The sequence below is a fragment of the Panthera uncia genome (assembly GCF_023721935.1).
Source record: "Panthera uncia isolate 11264 chromosome A1 unlocalized genomic scaffold, Puncia_PCG_1.0 HiC_scaffold_16, whole genome shotgun sequence".
Lineage (NCBI taxonomy): Eukaryota > Metazoa > Chordata > Mammalia > Carnivora > Felidae > Panthera > Panthera uncia.
In genome coordinates, this window is record NW_026057576.1 from 68,744,433 (window position 1) to 68,764,585 (window position 20,153).

The window sequence follows — 20,153 nt, forward strand, 5'->3', positions numbered from 1 at the left end:
TCCTCCTCCTCCTCCTCCTCCTCCTCTTCCCCCCCTCCTCCTTCTCCTCCTCTGCGTCCTGTATGCTCCCCTGTTGTTCTTTCAAGCTCTCATGTGTGAAGCTCTATCCTCTGAAACAGCCCTATTTAAGTTGCCGAGAGAATCGTCCATGTCTGCCATGTTCATTAGTATTGATTTGTTGATACATTTTAAAACGTTAATTTTCACTTCTAGAGTATTTAAGACATTTCTTCTTTTTCAGAAAATAAATAGTGGGCTAAATACAAATGTTCTCCTAAGTTATCCATCATCCTCCATTAGACCTTGTGTCTAGAGATGATTTGATTATAATCATAGTTTTTGTGCCTGAATTTGTTTTCATTGAATACACAAAGAATCCTTTTGAAATTCATGGGAGGGGGTGTGACCTTGAAACATAACCTGCAACATTTTTTCGGAACTATAACTTAAGACAAGAGTCTGGATAGTATCTGTGTAGTTGCTTTGTAAAATATTCCTTTATGACCATAAATAATGAAAACATGCAATATTTAAATTAGGCTAATTCACAAATGATTAAAATCTTGTTACTTTAAAAAATTGTGGGAAATATTTGTATTCTAAAAATGTTTTTGTCTCTGGTTGCTTTACCCAGTTTTTCTGGACCATGTAATATGGATCATAGGCAAGAAAAGACCTGTTATTAAGATTGTATTCTTACCCAAACAAACAAAATACCAAAAAGGAATGAAGGTATATACAAGGGAACTTTTGGAGGTGATGGATATATTTATTACCTTAATTATGGTGATGGAAACACAAATGAATAACTATGTTCAAATTCACTAAATTGTGTGTTAATTATATGCAGTTCTTATGCATACCACTCATAACTCAATAAACCCAGAAAAATAAAAGATTCACGTTGTAAATTTTTGAAAACAGTCTGGAACAGTAGCAAAATACTGAAAAGATATTAATATTGCATACAGTTAATTTTTGAAAGTCATAGTTAAGCAACTCAAATTCATAGAATGGATAATGGTATTTGAATGGATGGCACTAGGACATTTATCCCAGAGTGATTACTGTTGTCCTTGGAATGTCTATGTGTTTTTTGTATGTTTGTTTTTAACTGCTCTAGTTTAAATCTGAAAGCTTTTTTCCAGGGACAGAGCCTTTTAAAATAATGTTCTGAAATATAATCTGTGGCAATTTTACCCTGCACACTTAACGCCAAAGGAAAATCAGTTTACTAAGAGAATAATGTAAAATTACTAACTCCTTTTCTTTTTTTCTGCTTCAGAGTGCCTATTATTCAACCACAAGTGGCTAACTGGCAGCTCTCAGTAAAATTGCATGACGAAGTTCATACTGTCGTAGCATCAAACAGTGGGCCAACATTCTCTGTGAGTTTTATTTCTTTATTTTTATTTTTTTTGGCAGTCTTGAAAATTGATCTGTGCCTGTTTCAAACAATTTTTAATGTATTCAGCGACTCTCATCTTTTGAGTCTGTAACACAGCAATGTGCTTGTTTCACCTTCTTTAGGAAGCTGAATGTAAATGGGAGGTTTTGTTCTCTCATGTTAATTAGGAAATACATTCCTAGATTTAGCCACATTCTACACCCACTTCCTGACACCTGATTCATTTTCCTTTTGTTATTGAGAAGTAATACTTTTGTTTTTGTCCCAGAGAAGAGCATCTTTAAGTATAATTCCAAACATATGATAGCTGTGGTAGGTAATCACTCTTTTAAAACAAGTCATCTGAAGCCTATATAACATTTTCTTGAGACTTCATGTTGTGTGAGACATTCTTGAGGCTAAATTTACCTTGTGGTGACATTCCTTTTGTTTTGAAGGAATTTAAAACTTGAACTTAAACCCCTTGGATAATATCCATGATAGAACTGCTTTAGTTTAATTCGGGTCTGTACTAAGCAGTGTTACATTAACATTTAGTGTTTACACTGTGTTATGAATGATATGTTTAAATTATATGATTTGAGAGTGAGTGCCAGAAAAATATCATGATATTGTGAAATGTTTTTCCTGTTTTACTTTCAGCCTGAACACACAGAAGCTTCTAGGTAGTTAGTGCAATGAATATTTTATTAATCTACATTTCTCTTCTCATGGCTAAGTTGCAATAAAATGTCATTTTGTTGTTTGGAAAACATGACTTTTTCATCAAAAGATTTAAACAGGATATGAAAATAAAAATAATATGATTTCACGAAAAGAAGAACTGGTGAAGCTGAGGTATAGATAGGGTGGTAGTTTTTTCGCTTTTATGTGTATTTTTTTTTTTAAGTAAACTCTGCCCCCAACGTGGGGCTCGAATTCGTGACCCTGAGATCAAGAGTCACATGCTCTACCAACTGAGCCAGCCAGGCACCTCCTGGTGGCAGTTTCCTGATCCCAGCTAGAAAGTACCATCAGAGTTAGGAGAAGTCACTTATTCAACATATCCGTACTACATTCCTACCTTGTGCTAGGTAAGTGCTAGGCTGTTAAGACTGGAGAAGCTTACATTCTTATGTGGTAGTCAGAGTCACACGTAAATGAGATTCATTCATGAGTGAAGGGTCATCTCCTTGGTTGTCTTTAAGTGTTGGGATTCATTCTGTGTGCCAAAATTGCTGAGGCATTTGTTCCTGAAAGGTATTTCACTCCACTCTGTTAACGTGAAAACTGCGGTGGAGTTAAACAGTTGTCTTATGATGTATTTTTTTTGTGATGTACTTACGTGATTCCTTATGTTCCTCCTTTCTATATGATCATTTAAAAACGTAGCTCTATAAGTGGAGACTTAAGTGTATATCAGGTTGAGTAGCAAACTATGTGTATTGAATAGTAAAGAGTATTAATATTATAACATTTTCCTCAGGGAAGGTTAACTTTACAAAAATGTAGACTTAGCATAATATCTAGTTCTGTACTGAGTCACCACTGAAGTGTTACTGTTCATCTGATACTCCAATACACTGTTTTTCTAAGCAGTGCCTTGCCTTAATAAGAAAACGGCTCAGATTACGTCTTAGAGCTGTTATTTCTTGGTGCTTGTTTCAGATTCCATGTTGAAAAACTAGAGACCATCAGCTCAAATGGTGTCTTTGAATTTTTCCAGTAGAATTACCTCTTGTTTTACTTTTTAGCTCGTAAGAAAAGCAGGGCTGTTTAAAAAAAAAAACACATCAAAATTATTGCATTAAAAATTTCCCTGGAAAATATCCACCTTGATACATAGTATCAATAGCTACTTACCCCTATTTATTGGCTTTACAGTATCAAACCTAATGAAAAACAGGTAATCCTGATAGTGTCTTTTTTTTCCTAAGTATATTTGGATTGAGTTTCATTTGACATCAGTGTTATTGAAGAGAGTCAAGATGAATAGCACAGACTAAGTAAAGACCCATTGATACGAAGTCTCAGATTTTAGGGTCTCGGGGGGAGAGCTGTGACTGTTGGTTTCCTAGGTCATCCACTGCCACATCAAGAAAAAGTAACTGGCCTCAAGGTGACACTCTAGGGTCATGATCCCAAGAGTGGTACAAGCAAAGTCATATGCCTGAAGTAATGCTTCAGATACCCCACATTTTCAAAATTATTTTAATCTAAAAAATTTAAATTAAAAGATGTTTCAAATAAGGAAAGTATTGCAAATGCACAAATGTTCTATACAGATCTCTTACTGAAAAAGAAACAATTCATAGTTACAGCTAAATCCCTTCTTTATGATATCTCATTCCGCCCTTTCCCTCTCCAGAGGTGACAGCTATCCTGAAGATGCTATGTGTCCTCCTTGTGCATATTGTTCTACATTTAGTATGTATGCATGGACTTAATAGTAAAAAAGAAGACTGTGAAAATATAAGTACTTAATGATGCCATTTATGTAACAGTTTGAAATATACAAAGCAAAAACAACTCCATTTGCAACACTATCAAAAAGAATAAGATGCTTAGGAATAAACTTAACCATGGAGGAGAAGGACTTGTACACTAGATACTACAAAATGTTGCTGGAAGAAATTAAAGAAAACACAAATATATGCAAAGCCATCTTGGGTTCATAGATTGGAAGACTTAATGTTGTTATAATGTCAATATTACCCATGATTTGGCTTCAGTATTACCCATGTTCAGCAGATTCAAAACAATCCCTATCAAAATCCCAACCGATTTTTTGCAGAGATAGAACAGTCCTAAAATTCATATGGACTCTTAAGGGAGGGACCCCAAATAGCCAAAACAATTTTCAAAAAGAAGGACAAAGTTGGAAAGCTCACACTTCCTGATTTTAATACTTATTACAAAACTGCTGTGGTCAAAATGGTGTGGTACTCGCATAAGACAGACACATCGACCAAAAGAAGAAATTCTGATACGTGCCACAGCATGGAGGAACCTGAGGGAATTGAGCTCAGTGAAATAAGCCAGACACAAAAGGACAAATACTGTATGATTCCAAATCATACAGTATGTAGAGTAGTTAAATACATAGAAAATAGAATGGTGGTGCCAGAGGCTGGGAGAGTGGGAAACAGAGGGTTATTATTTAAAGGGAATAGAGTTTTAGTTTCACAAGATGAAAATAATTCTGAAGATGGCCATTGGTGATGCATATACAAAACTCTGCATGTCTTTAATACCACTGAACTGTACACTTCAAAATGGGTAAGATAGTAAATTATATGATTTGTAAAAATTTTTTAAGTGCAAAAATCAATACAGATCAGTATTTTTTGATAAAAAATTTAAAAGTAGTGAGGATGAAATTTTTGGGAAACAAAGGAAGCATGGTAGGGGGAAAAGTTAAGTGAAGAAGTAGTAGGTGGGGGCACATGGGTGGCTCACTCCATTGAGCATACGACTCTTAAATTTTGGTTCAGGTCATCATCTCCTGGTTTGTGATTTCGAGCCCCCTGTCAGGCTCTCTGCGGGCAGCAGCATGGAGCCTGCTTGGGATTTTCTCTCTCTCTTTCTCTGTCTCTCTCTTTCTCTCCCTCTCTCGATGCCCCTCGCCTGTTTGTGTGCTCGCTCTCTCAAAATAAATAAATAAACTTAAAAAAAAGAAGTAGTAGATAGGCTGAAATATTTTATGCTTTAGATTTTTGATTTTGACTATAAGGGTCAGAATGAATAGCAAAACTGAGTATAAAATCTGCTAACACCAAATTGAAATATTGTTTAGCATATTAAGATGAGAAACTTAAAAATATCAAAAACAAACTAATGTTTACTTACATTTAATTCATGATTATATTCTGGATTCCCAAGATGTTTTCCGTTCTCTTTTATTCTGTGTAATGTGATACTGGTCAAAATAGTTCATGATAGTGCGTTTGTTATCTTAAAGATGATGGCCTAACTTCATACTGAAAACAGTTCACTTGGAAGAAGAATGTCAGAGTACTCTTGATGTGAAGAAAATTAGCTCAAGAATTCAGCCTTCCTAAAGATGAAAAAGTGTGCACTGTACATGCACTTAAAATTTTTTTGCCTAATATTTCTGTTAACTACTAGTAAGTAGAAATAATAAACAGAAAACAGCATATGATCCTAGATACTGATTTAGATATCCTTTGTGTTACAGTGAGCCATCAATAGAAATTTTTATAAAGATCCCGTAAACTACTTAAGAATATCCAGAATCCTCAAACTCATGAATTTTGGCACAGCAATGTAATTTTTGTGCTAATAGTTGAAGAGAAAAATCTCAATGATGCAAAGAAACATTTAGTATAGTTAAGAAAAATGAAAATTGTTTTTATCTTTTTTAAAACTCTTTTCAGCTCATTTTCTCCTAAATGAGATTTTTTTTTTTTTTTTTTTTTTATTCTTATGGAAAGGTCAAAACTTTCCTTTTTGATGGCCATAAAATTGTGCTGCAGTTTTATCTTTTTTTATTATTTTTTTAATATAAAATTTATTGTCAAATTGGTTTCCATACAACACCCAGTGCTCATCCCAACAGGTGCCCTCCTCAATGCCCATCACCCACTTTCCCCTCTCCCCCAACCCCCATCAACCCTCAGTTTATTCCCTTCCTCTCTAACTTTTTTTTTTTTCCTTCCTTCCCTTCCCCCATGGGTTCCTGTTTAGTTTCTCAGGATCCACCTAAGAGTGAACACATGTGGTATCTGTCTTTCTCCGTATGGCTTATTTCACTTAGCATAACACTCTCCAGTTCCATCCACGTTGCTACAAAAGGCCGTATTTCACTCTTTCTCATTGCTAAGTAGTATTCCATTGTATATATAAACCACAACTTCTTTATCCATTCATTAGTTGATGGACAATTAGGCTCTTTCCATAATTTGGCTATTGTTGAAAGTACTGCTATATAAACATTGGGGTACAAGTTCCCCTATACATCAGCATTCCTGTATCTCTTGGGTAGATTCCTAGCAGTGCTATTGCTGGGTCATAGGGTAGATCTATTTTTAGTTTTTTGAGGAACCTCCACACTGTTTTCCAGAGCAGCTGCACAGTTTGCATTCCCACCAACAGTGCAAGAGGGTTCCCGTTTCTCCACATCCTCTCCAGCATCTATAGTCTCCTGATTTGTTCATTTTAGCCACTCTGACTGGCGTGAGGTGATATCTCAGTGTGGTTTTGATTTGTATTTCCCTGATGAGGAGCGACATTGAGCATCTTTTCATGTGCCTGCCTATTGGCCATCTGGGGTCTTCTTTAGAGAAGTGTCTATTCATGTCTTCTGCCCATTTCTTCACTGGATTATTTGTTTTTCAGGTGTGGAGTTTGGTGAATTCTTTATAGATTTTGGATACTAGCCCTTTGTCCGATATGTCATTTGCAAATATCCTTTCCCATTCCATTGGTTGCCTTTAGTTTTGTTGATTGTTTCCTTTGCAGTGCAGAAGCTTTTTATCTTGATGAAGTCTGAATAGTTCATTTTTGCTTTTAATTCCCTTGCCTTGGAGATGTGTTGAGTAAGAAATTGCTGAGGCTGAGGTCAGAGAGGTTTTTTTTTGTTTTTTTTTTTGTTTTTTTTTTGCTTTCTCCTCTAGGGTTTTGATGGCTTCCTGTCTCACATTCAGGTCCTTTATCCATTTTGAGTTTATTTTTGTGAGTGGTGTAAGAAGGTGGTCTAGTTTCATTCTTCTGCATGTTGCTGTCCAGTTCTCCCAGCACCATTTGTTAGAGAGACTTTTTTCCATTGGATATTCTTTCTTGCTTTGTCAAAGATTAGTTGGCCATACATTTGTGGGTCCAATTCTGGAATCTCTATTCTATTCCATTGGTCTGTGTGTCTGTTTTTGTGCCAATACCATGCTGTCTTGATGATTACAGCTTTGTAGTGGAGGCTAAAGTCTGGAATTGTGATGCCTCCTGTTTTGGTTTTCGTCTTCAATATTACTTTGGCTATTCGGGGTCTTTTGTGGTTCCATACAAATTTTAGGATTGCTTGTTCTAGCTTTAGAGGAATGCTGGTGCAATTTTGATTGGGATTGCATTGAATGTGTAGATTGCTTTGGGTAGTACTGACATTTTAACAATATTTATTCTTCCAATCCATGAGCATGGAATGTTTTCCCATTTCTTTGTATCTTCTTCAATTTCCTTCATAAGCTTTCTATAGTTTTCAGCATACAGATCTTTTACATCTTTGGCTAGGTTGATTCCTAGGTATTTTATGCTTCTTGGTGCAATTGTGAAAGGGATCAGTTTCTTTGTCTTTCTGTTGCTTCATTATTAGTGTATAAGAATGCAGCTGATTTCTGTACATTAATTTTGTATCCTGAGACTTTACTGAATTCACGTATCAGTTCTAGCAGACTTTTGGTGGAGTCTGTAGGGTTTTCCATGTATAATATCATGTCATCTGCAAAAAGCGAAAGCTTGACTTCATCTTTGCCAATTTTGATGCCTTTGATTTCCTTTTGTTGCTGATTGCTGATGCTAGAACTTCCAGCACTATGTTAAACAACAGCAGTGAGAATGGACATCCCCGTCGTGTTCCTGATTGTGCTGCAGTTTTAAATTACAATCAGATTCCTTTCATTCTGCCAATTTCAAGTAAGTTGTATATTGATACAATTTATATTAAAAGTTAAATGGCAGAGATCCACTTCTGAAACAGCAGTTTTGTGCAACAAAGCAACTACTACTGGTGAAAGTTATAAAAATCTCTATTGTAGATGACATATTGTTGTATGTAGAAAATTCTGAAAAATCCATTAAGGAATTATTACAAAATAAGTTTAGCAAGGGTACAGGGTACAAAATAAATATATAAAAGTCAATTGCATTTTTACTTATTTGCAATGAACAATCCAAAAACAAAATTATGAAAAAGTTACCATTAAGAGCATCAAAAGAATAAAAGAACAAAAGAGGTATAAATTTATACTGTGAAAACTAAAAACTAAAAACTATTAAAAAAGATATTAATAGAAATCCAAATAAATAGCATCTCATATTCCTGAATTGAAAGACTTAATGTTGTTCAGATGGTAATATTTCCTAAATTGGTTTACACATTCAATGCAGTTCTTTCCAGAATCCAAAAAAAAATTTTCTCCAGAAATTGACAAGCTGATACTAAAATTTATATGGAAACTTAAGGGACCCAGAATAGCAAAAGCAATCTTGTAAAAAAGAACAAAATTGGAGAACTCAGTTTCCCTTTTCAAGACTTAACAACAGAATTGTCTCATAAAATATAGTACTTGCATAAAGATAAACATATAGATCAATAGAACAGAATTAAGAATCCAGAACTAAATCCCTGATTTTCGACAAAGGTGCCAAAGTAATTCAGTGAAGGAAAGAATAATCTTGTCAACAAATGGTACTGGACCAAGTCGGTATCTACGTGTAAAAGAATAAAGTTGAATCCCTATCTCATATTGAGTTAATTATACCAAAATTAACCTAAAGTGGATAAAAGATCTAAATGTAAAAGATGAAACAATAAAACTCTTAGAAGAAAACATAAGGGTACATCTACATGACCTTGCTTGTGGCAGCAGTTGCTTAGATAGGACAAAAGCACAAGCAACAAAAGAAAAAATAAATTGGTCTTTGTCAAAATTAAAAACTGTGTTCAAAAGATACAGAACAAGAAACTGAAAAGACAGAACACAGAAGGGGGAAACATATTTGCAAATAATATATTCAGTAAAACACTTGTATTTAAAATACATAAATACATACAACTCAAAAGTAAATTAAATAGGAATATATAATATCCATTTACCCTTTCTATAAAATAATTTGATAACATTCATCAAAGACCTTTAAAAAATGTTCATATTCTTTGGTTCACTGATACCTCTTCTCAAACCCCACCCAATGAGGGGTGCCTGGGTGGCTCAGTCGGTTGGGCGTCTGACTTCGGCTCAGGTCATGATCTTGCAGTTCCTGAGTTTGGGCCCTGTGTCGCGCTCTGTGCTGACAGCTCAGAGCTTGGAGCCTGCTTTGGATTCTGTGTCTCCCTCTCTCTCTCTGACTCTCCCTGGCTCATACTCTGTCTCTCTCTCAAAAGTAAATAAACATTAAAAAAAAAAACAACCCTACCCAATGAAAAATTGTGAATGTGAACGTGAAAAAAAGATGAATTAATGGTGGCTTGCCTTGGAGATATCCATGTAAACAATCTCTACATATGGTAATAAAGGGTCAGCAGGCTTGGAATTAAAATACATAAATGTCTTAACAGAAGTGTCTTCAACCACTTAAATCCTGAGAAAGATAGAAGAAAGAGCACTCAACTGGCTGGGGGAAAGGAAGTATCTAGGTGAAAGTGAAGTTCTTCTTGGCCAAGATGACTAATGAGTAACAGATTAGAATGTGATGACATATGTCATGACTTACCTCCAAATTGTGGTAAAATAGGTGAGGAAAAGCACTGGCACGTGGTAGCAAGGTAAGTTTTTTGATACATCAGAGACATTTTCTATAGATAACTTTGATTTCTTATTATGGAAGTGTATGCTTCCTTAATTTTTCTATTATTTGTTTTCCACAAACAGTAGAGTGAGGAAGGGGTGTCCCTGTCTTGTTCTAGTTGCATTGTTGTTTTCTGGTACCTATTTTAGCCTATTTAAAGGTATTTCCATGAAGCAGTTGATTACTTTGGTTTGCGATTATCGAAGATGTACCCTGTCCCAGGCACTGTGGTAGGCACTACACATAATTTATCTCTAAATGAGATAGTAGGAAACCGGAACGCAGTTGTTACTAGCCCATGCACTAGTACCTCTCTATATCTCCTTTTATAGGGTAGTTTTGCTAGACAAAATTCTGAGATATAGTAGCACTGTCAAGGAAAATTACAAAGAATAATGCATTTATTTCCAAACAGAATATTTTTGACACATGATAAAGGGATTTTTCTTTGTGATAGGCAGAAAGTTAAGGCTGCAGTCATACTATTTAAAGGATCATGCAAGGTATCACAAAAATGTACACAATATTATATACACAATGTACCCAGTGTTGAAAAGTACACAATCAGGAATACTGGTTAAGAGTAGCTGTTAGAGGGGTGTCCGGGTGGCTCAGTTGGGCATCCAACTCCGAATTTCGACTCAGGTAATGGTCTCATAGTTCAGTTCGTGAGTTCAAGCCCCAACTTGGGCTCCACGCTGACGGTGCAGAGCCTGCTTGGGTTTCCCTTTCTCTCTCTCTCTCTCTCTCTGCCCCTCCCTTGCACTCTCTCTCTCAAATAAATAAGCTTAAAAAAAAAAGAGTAGCTGTTAGAAAGCATTTTTAGTATCTTATTACCTCTTGTAGAGGTTACCGTATTTTTCAAATGGGTATTAAAATTCAATATATTGAGTTTTAGCAGTGATCTTACAGTTTTATCCAAGTAAGTAATAATCTTTGAGAGCAATACATGATTTGAGATAAATAAGATTTTTGCATCTAAAAGAGCTTTCATTTCATTTTCTTAGTAATGTTTGTTTTGGTTGATATAAAATTGTCTCATCTTTAGATGCCTGTGGGAGGGAAATGTTTTGTAGTATTCATATCATTGAAATTACCACCCTATATTTTTCTTCTCGAACAGAGAAAATGATAAAGAACATAAGAATAAAAAATAATAATTACATATGGATGCATAATAAATAATTACATATGCATCATCTGAAGGTTTCCTTCTCTAACATAGCTAACCCTTTCCCATTTGTTCTACCATTATAGATTTTGTTCTAGACTTCATTTGTAGGAAAACATTCCACCAGAGTTACTTTGAAAATGTGTGTGTGTATGTGTTTTAGTTTATTTATTTATTTTGAGAGAGAGAGCACAAGGAGGGGAGGGACAGAGAGAAGGAGAGACAGTCCCAAGCAGGCTTTGTGCCATCAGCGCAGAACCCGGTACAGGGCTCGAACCTGTGAATCATGAGATCGTGACCTGAGCCAAGATCAGGAGTCAGATACTTAACTGACTGAGCCACCCAGGCACCCCTGAAAATATGGTTTTAAGTAGAACTAGTTAAGTATTTTTAAGTAATATTTTCATAAAGATTAAGAATTAAATGAAGTTAGCATTTGCCAATAAATAATTCTGTGCACAAAATCATATTTTCTTTATGTTTTCAGTAAGAATTTATTCTTGCATTTTACATCACAGTCTCTGTTCCTTTTATCCCATTTGTAGGGAGTAATGCTAAATCATGTAGTTACTGGAATTTTTATAGGGACATGGTAAGAATCATGGTTCTTTTAAGGAAATAATTTTCCAGTGCCCTTTGTAGAATAAAATGCAATATTATTCTATCTGTCCTTTTGTCACTATGGTCAAGTTTTAGAGTAGACTCTTATTTTTGAACATGAAAAAGACATCAACAAACAAGGTGAATTTACTTTTACATTTATGCCTACTGTAGGCTTTTTATTAAAGAGTTAGCTATATAGCTTAAGGGCATGGTAGGCAGACAGAAAACTGAAAAAACATTTTTGTAGTAACTTATTTTATTTTATTTTTTATTTTACTTTATTTTATTTAGATTTTTATAGTAACATTTTAAAATGAATACCATAGGGGCGCCTGGGTGGCGCAGTCGGTTGGGCGTCCGACTTCAGCCAGGTCATGATCTCACAGTCCGTGAGTTCGAGCCCCGCGCCAGGCTCTGGGCTGATGGCTCAGAGCCTGGAGCCTGTTTCCGATTCTGTGTCTCCCTCTCTCTCTGCCCCTACCCCGTTCATGCTGTGTCTCTATCTGTCCCAAAAATAAATAAACGTTGGAAAAAATAAAAAAAAAATAAAATAAAATGAATACCATAGTACTCTTAAGTGCTTGTAATGAAGGACTTTATTATTATTTTTAAAATTTTAATGTTCATTTATTTTTGAGAGAGACAGAACACGACTAGGGAAAGAACAGAGAGAGGGAGACACAGAATCTGAAACAGGCTCTGAACTGTCAGCACAGAGCCCAACTCTGGAACCCGGTGATATCAAACTCTGGAAAGGTGATATCATGACCTGAGCCGAAGTTGGACATTGAACTGACTGGGGCGCCTGGGTGGCTCAGTCATGATCTCACGGTTTGTGGGTTCGAGGCTCCTGTTGGGCTCCGTGCTGACACCTGAGAGCCTGGAGCCTGCTTGGATTCTGTGTCTCCCTCTCTGTCTGCCCCTCCCTTGCTTGCACTGGGTCTCTTGTCTTTCAAAGAATAAACATCAAAAAAAATTTTTTTAATTAAAAAAAAAAAAAGAAAATTGACATATGGTATGTGATAAATGACAAAAAAAATTGAGGTTTTTGAATTTATGCAGTATTTTTTTAACGTTTATTTATTTTTGAGAGAGATACAGAGTATGGGGGGGGCAGAGGCGGGGGGGGGGGATCCAGATTCCAAAGCAGGTTCCAGGCTGTCAGCATAGAGCCTGACATGGGGCTCGAACTCACAGTGAGATCATGAACTGAAATGAAGTCAGATGCTTAACTGAGTGAGCCACCCAGGCACCCCAAGAAATTATGCACTATTTTATATTTAAAACTTAAAAATCTTTTTCTTTTGGCAGCAATTAATTCAATGTTATGATCATATAAGCTACGTTTTTGTTAGGTGATTTTTTTCACTTAGGCTTCCCCAAACCCCCCCCCCCCCTTTTAAAAAGAATGCTAGATAAAGTAGCAAAAATGTTACCCTATTTGAGGAAATGAATTTTTTTTCCAGAAAACATAATATTGTGCAAACATGAAATTCTTTCACTGTGGCAACAACATTTGTTTTCTTGATAAAGTTATTTTTCCATTTGAGAAAAATTGCTAGGAAAATAGGTTTGTGCTTAAAATTTTAAATATTTTGGCAAAAATTATAAAACCATAATCATAAGTAAAGCCAATAGAGAAGCCAACAGACCAGAGGAGAAATATGCCGCTCATTTCAGTGACAAAAGGGGAATAAATGTTCTTAATATATAAAGAACTATTGATCAGTGAAAAACACCAGCCTTCCGGGTGAAAAATTCTCAGGTGGTTTATGGCAGAGGAAATATAAATGGTGCCTCCATCCATGACAAAATGTGCTAAACCACACAGAGAGAATAAGGTGAAAATTATGACATACCATTTCCCACCTACATTTCAGCAAAGATAAAAAGTTGGATAATTCTCTAATTTTATAAGGTTATAGAGAAACAGGCCCATGTATGTGTAACTGGTGGGTGCGCAAATTGATACAGCCTCCATTTTTTGTCGAAAGTGAATTTATACTCTAGGATGTGTTCACATGCAGGAGACGTACAAGCATGTTCGTGGCAGTATCGTTTGCAAGAGCAGAGGACTACAGACAACTGGACTATGCCTATCAAAATGGGGTCATTAAATAAAGCCCTGTCATTGAACTATAGGGATCCGAACTTTCTTTGTATATGCTGAGTGTATTAAGTGACATTCTGTGTATATGCTAATAATGACAAAAGCATTGTATTTTCATTTGCATAAAAAAACATTTGTTTGCTACGTGTATAGGTTATCTTTGGAAGGAGGCACAAGAAATCGATAACCATGGTTGCCTTTGAATTGGGGAGCTGGATGGCTGACCCCTTGACAGGGTGAGAAGGATACATACCTTATACTAGATGTCCCTTTAGTACTTTTTGGATTTTGAACCTATTTTGTATTACCTACGTCCCCACTCCCCCAAAGTAATGTTTCAAAATTATGCAGTGGACAGGTCTGCAAGGTATGGGACTATTGAAATAATGGAATTTTAATAACCTGTCAAGGATCTTACATTGCCTATCCCATCCAGGGAAGTAGTCACATGAGCAGTTGGCTTATTGAATAAAGAGCTCTGGTCTTATACCCATAACTACACAAAGTGCAATTACTGAAACTCCAGCTGGCACTCTGAACTTGAAGGCAGTTGGTGGAGATCAATGAATAGGCTATACTAAGAGCTCGATCTAACGTGAAATAAGAAACTGGAAAGAAGCAAAGGAAAGATGGTAAGTAACATGAGTGAGAGAAAGGAAATTGAGTCGATAGATCTGGACAGCCCCTCCAACAGCTTCCTATTTTTTCCTTCTTTAGGTATGTAAACTGTACAGAGAGATTACTATTTGGAAAAGCCAGAGAGATGCCTGTGTTACAAAAGGTAGCGAGAGCTCACTCCAGAAGCTTTGCTCAGGGTCCCAGAATTCACAGTAATTTCATTGGTTCTAAAATATCAGTGGTGGAATGGATTTATTCTCTGCTACTCTTGGCTTACAGAGGAAGGCCCCAAAGTAACTTCCTTACCAATGTGACTCCTTTACTCCAAACTAAAGAATATCCTTTCAAAGAGAACTCCTCCAAATCAGCTTGATGTCTGATAGGAGGGGGTCGGATAAATGAGGTTGTAGAGAAATTAAGTCTGAAGAGTAACCTTGCACAGCTTGACCTGTTTACTTTTCCAACGCACCCTTGTGCAGTGGGTATGTACTGTGCTTCTGAACCATAGGAGTGAATTTTCATAAAAAGGTGAGACTCCTGCCCATGTAATCTGGAAAATTGCTTGTCTAATTGGGGGCACAGTTGCACCTGTACCCTCTTGAATGATTCAGTCATGTTGTGCTCAAGAGTCCAGGAACTTGTTATGTGACTAAATGAAGGAAAAGTGCATTATAAAATCCAGTTACTTTGGAAATGGAAAACACTGAATGGTATTGGTTGTTACCAAATTAAAGTTGGCAAATGCTATAATTAAGACTTTAAGTGATTTTTAGTATTATCCCCTGGTTTCAGCCACTTTCTGAAGCATTTCATTTAGAAGAAAACTTTCAGTTTTATTTCAGACACCAGACATTCAGGTTGAGTCAGTTCAGCTTTATAAGCTCTTATAAATAATTCGTTGTAGTCTAGTAGCTCATAATGGCCACTGCTAAAACTTCTACCACAACAACTTACTATAAGTTATTTACTCATTTTATTATATTATTGGCTCCTTGTGAACAGTGAAGCAAACTGTTAAATGTGCCTTTGCTGAGCAATTCAACCATTTAATGAATTTTGATCTATTTATAGCCATTATACATTTATCATTTCAGTTGTAATATAGTTTAATAGCTGTTTATTGAGTACCTCCTACAACATATGTTCCGGAGAACCAACAGTCATCAAGAGAGATGATGTCTTACTCCTCAGAATTTGTCATCTGTTGAGGGTGGCAAGGACAAAGTCTGTGTCAGTCAAGTAGAACAATTGAGATAGGACAATACTTTGAATTTTGGACATGTTTACAGTGTCTGAAATAGACAAGTGGAGATGTTTACTAAGACTTGGTATTAAGATTCTGTGTTTTAAGAAAGTTTTGAGAAGGTGAAAAGGTCAATGATGCCAGTGAATATTAAGAGGTCACAAAAGAAGAAGAAAACTGAGGTGTGCCTATTGGATTTAGCAGAAATAATTGGTCATAGAGAGAACAGTGCCTGAAGCAGGGCTTGGGGAGGAGAGGGACAGAAAGTTAACGGTGAGCAAAATGGACATACACAGTTCCTGGAGGGCCTTTTAGACCATGAGTTTTGAATTTACTCTGAGGTTGTTCATTATCTCACCATCTCTTCTTGGAACATTTTATAAAGTGTGTTCTAGAGAAGACTCTTGATCAATCGAGATTTTTTGAAAGTCTAACTTGTGCTCAATTTGGTATCTTATGAATTAATAGACTCTACACTTTAGTCATGATTAGGAATGAACAAACTTGTCATATTTTTAGTAAACTCATATTTTATACCAATTTATTTTACTCACTAATTCTGGTATGTGAAGAGGCTTTTTGTTCTTCATTTTGTTTTGTCTTCATTGTTGTTTTTACATGGGGGAGCAGGAATAAATTGGAGGCCTCCTAAGTGAATCACATGGTTACTTGCTGTCATATCACAGTATTTATTTTCTTCATCGCACCTATTATAAATTTTAATTCTCTCTTTTTTTTAACGTTTTATTTATTTTTGAGACAGGGAGAGACAGAGCATGAACAGGGGAGGGTCAGAGAGAGGGAGACACAGAATCTGAAACAGGCTCCAGGCTCTGAGCTATCAGCACAGAGCCCGACGCGGGGCTCGAACTCACGGACCGAGAGATCATGACCTGAGCCGAAGTCGGCCACTCAACCGACTGAGCCACCCAGGCGCCCCTTAATTCTCTTTTTTATTTCTTTGTCCACTTATGTAAGTTCAGTCTCTTTACACTAAAATATAAGCTTTATATAAGAGGAGAACCTTGCCTTGTTTTCCAGTTGTACTTCTCAGGAAATGTTGAACGAGGGTATGGGAGCAGGGAAGGAAGGAAGGAAAGTGGGTAGAAAGTTGAAAAATCACTTCCTAATGACACGGTATGACGAGGCTTCAGCCAATAAATTAGAACATTACATCTGTTACATGCAGGGTCATCTGCATTGGCAGTTGCCTGTTGTACTCTCTCAACAAATTAGTTACATGATGGGGTATGAAAATTCAGCCCAGTATGTTTGCTGGTTTAATTTGTTACGATTAAAGAAAACAATGATTTTATTTATTACAAATCCAGCACCTGGGAAATGTAATCCCAAATATCAAATTTAAGCTTTCTTCATTCATTTCAAGGTTGAGTTACTCATACTGGATTTATGTATGTATGTAGGAGTGTAATTAAAACTATGCAGTCATTGTATCATTAAAGGGGAGATAGTTCCTTTTATTCATTAAAACTTAAGAGATTTTTATTTGTCATCAGATATATTGTTTTAGTTAATAGGTCGAATGAAATGTTTTCTGGTTTTTCTTGTGGTAACGTGGCAAGCATGTAGTCCTGTGTTTGTCAGCAAAAAGGCACCTCAAACGGGATGGGCCTAGAATAAGTGATTGCTTTTACAAGGAAGTCTAATGAAGAGTATCAGCTCTTCGTAGGGTAAAAGAAAAGAAAAACACCCCAGAAAATCACTGTGGCTGCATACAGTTTGGCTGTGACGTCTTTTGGTGAGACTCTTGTCTTGGTTCTCCCCAAGATTGGGCTGGGCTTAACCAGGCCCACCTGGGCATGGCTCTCAGCTGCAGGCCAAGCTCAGGTTTTTCCCCACGTAGGTCCCTGTCGTAGGTCCCTGTCGTAGGTCCCTGTCGTAGGTCCCTGTCGTAGGTCCCTGTGGGGACCCAGGCTGGAGGAATATGGCTTACCACCCTGTGGAGCATGTGTTTTCATCAAACAAGGCAGGAGAACTGGAGGGCGAGTCATACCATGCAAACACATTTATAGCCTGATCTCAGACATGCAGTCAGTGTGTCTGCACAAAGCAAAACAAGTGACCTAAGCCCAACATCGGTGTGGAGAAGTATACGCCTGCCGCAGTGGGACAGATAGGAGAATGGGCTAGTGATAAACCAGCCTACCTTCAAGAGCTGGTTTGTAAAGAATGGGTTGTCCCTGCCCCCTGGAACTTGAAGAACACAGTGAAGAAATCTAGATTTGAACTTTTTAAAAAAATCCATTTTTTTTGTAATTTATTGAACTTACCTGTAACAATAAATAGGCTGAATAATCTTTTCACTTCTTCAAATGTTATTAGAAATAAAATTGAATTTTTGTTTCACAAGCTAAGTTTTAACTGCCAAGCTTCAGTCTGCCTTTTAGGCTAGGAATGATTGAATGTTTTCTAAAAAATCATTTTAATGTTACTGATATGACAGATTCAAATGAGTCTTAACATACCATTAGGTGATTTTTGTTTTTGCTCACATAGGACATTGATGGAAAGCAAAAAAGAACACTGCACATTAGTGATGTAACATCATAACTTTATCCATTAGGATCAGCTGGACCATCCTACAGTAGCAGTCACCCTAAAATTGCAGGAACTTAGGTTTGTTTCTTACATGCATTAGATGTGCATTGTGTATCTGTTGGGGTGCATCCTTACTAGGAAGCTCAGGACCTGACAAAGGAAAGGAAAGAGAATGGAAATCATGCACCAGTTCTCAGAGCTTCTGCCTGTGTCCATCTGTTCATTCCGTTGGAAAAAGCACATGATGTGACTATTCCTCCGCCTTTAGGGGATGGGAGATGTAGTCACACTATGTGTCCACATGGAGGAGAACGGGCCAAACCACTACCTCAGAAGATACCAGTTGGGAGGAAAAACATTTATTTTTGTTAACAAAGAAAGTTGCTTACTATACCAGTAGTGTTCTTTTGAAGAAATGAAACACTTCTATGAGTAGGTTAGATGCAGGATAAATATCCATTGCATATTTTGGTTAAATGTTTTAAAAATCTTGCGTTATAAAAGTATCTGTCTTTGAATTTTATATTTTATTAAATTTTCAGTGATGTTATTAGCAAAGGTCATTGCAACTTAAGACGTTAACTGTTCTGATAAGTGTTAAAATCTAACTTTACCAACGTGAAGTACATTTTTACAGAATGTTATCTAATTTTTTTGGACAAATAAAAAAATGATATATATATATAGGTTTAGAAAATTGCTAAAATATTTTTAGGACACAAAATGAGTTTGATTAATATATTCTGATAATACTTCACATTTCTTCAGGTTCTTAGGAAAAGCAGAGTAATACGAAGATTATTTTTTTTAAAGCAACAAAAGCAATTTAAGAAATATTTGCCGTTAACTAAGAGGAACATTATTCCAGTCTCTCAAAAGGCAAATTTAGGGAACATTCAAGCTAATTAGTTTCAATTATGTGATTAGAAAAAGGTAACCATCAGGGCGCCTGGGTGTCTCAGTTAGTTGAGCGTCTAACTCTTGCTTTTGGTTCAGGTCATGATCCCAGGGTTGTGGGATCAAGACTGGTGTTGGACTCTATGCTCTTAAGATTCTCTCTCTCTCTGTCTTCTCCCCCAGTTGTACACACTCCCTCTCTCTAAAATTAATTAAAAAATGAAAAAGAAAAAGATAACCATTAAAGCAAATTCAAATTAATATTCTATTTGGACATAGATAAAAACCAGCACCTTGAATGATACCAAGAGAGTAATCAGGAGCACAGGTACAATGGCTGCACGTGAGAAAGATGGAATTGTGTCAAATGGCGTGTTATTGCAGTGGGAAGGCAGCTGGCCCACTCAGAAATGTCACTTGTCTACCTAAACTCTGTAGCCTGTTGAGTGGCATTTCCAACTTCCAACAACTCTTATAACTGCACTTGTTTACACATTTTACATATCTCATTAATTTAATTATAAATGATGAATAACATTGATACTGAACACATTTAAAGCTGTGTAGTGCACATGTTAGTATGTTGTATCATGCTTTATTGTTTTGAATTTAATAAGGCATTTTAAATTTGGTTTTCATTCAGCTGGCCTAATTTTAGTACTTAATATTTCCAGCACTATAATTGGTACCATATGAATTAAATGTATACTTTCCCCTATAACTGACATTTTTTTTCAAGTTTTTATTTAAGTTCCAATTAATGTAAGGTGTAATATTAGTGTCAGGTGTAGAATTTAGTCATTCAACATTTACATACAACACGCAGTGGTCTCTGTAATCCCCATCACCTATTTCATTCATTCCCATCCCTTTCTGGTAACCATTAGTGTGTTCTCTATAGTTAAGAGTTTGTGTAACTGACATTTTTTAATGCTAGGATCAGCTGCATTTGTAAGTAATACCTACTAGTGAATTCTTGAGTGTACAGTTCCAGGCAATTATTTTATTTTATTTTATTTTATTTTATTTTATTTTATTTTATTTT

At 36.2% G+C, this 20,153-nt stretch overlaps 1 protein-coding gene across 5 annotated transcripts in view; it reads left to right on the forward strand.

Annotated features, from left to right (window-relative positions):
- Nucleotides 1-20,153, forward strand: part of PCCA (propionyl-CoA carboxylase subunit alpha) — a 483,211-nt gene that overhangs the window by 339,187 nt on the left and 123,871 nt on the right. For all 5 annotated transcript variants that reach the window (XM_049647162.1, XM_049647163.1, XM_049647160.1 and 2 more), the window contains one exon: nucleotides 1,286-1,388. In XM_049647162.1, coding sequence (XP_049503119.1) covers nucleotides 1,286-1,388 — 103 coding nt within the window. The remainder of the gene's footprint in view (nucleotides 1-1,285; nucleotides 1,389-20,153) is intronic.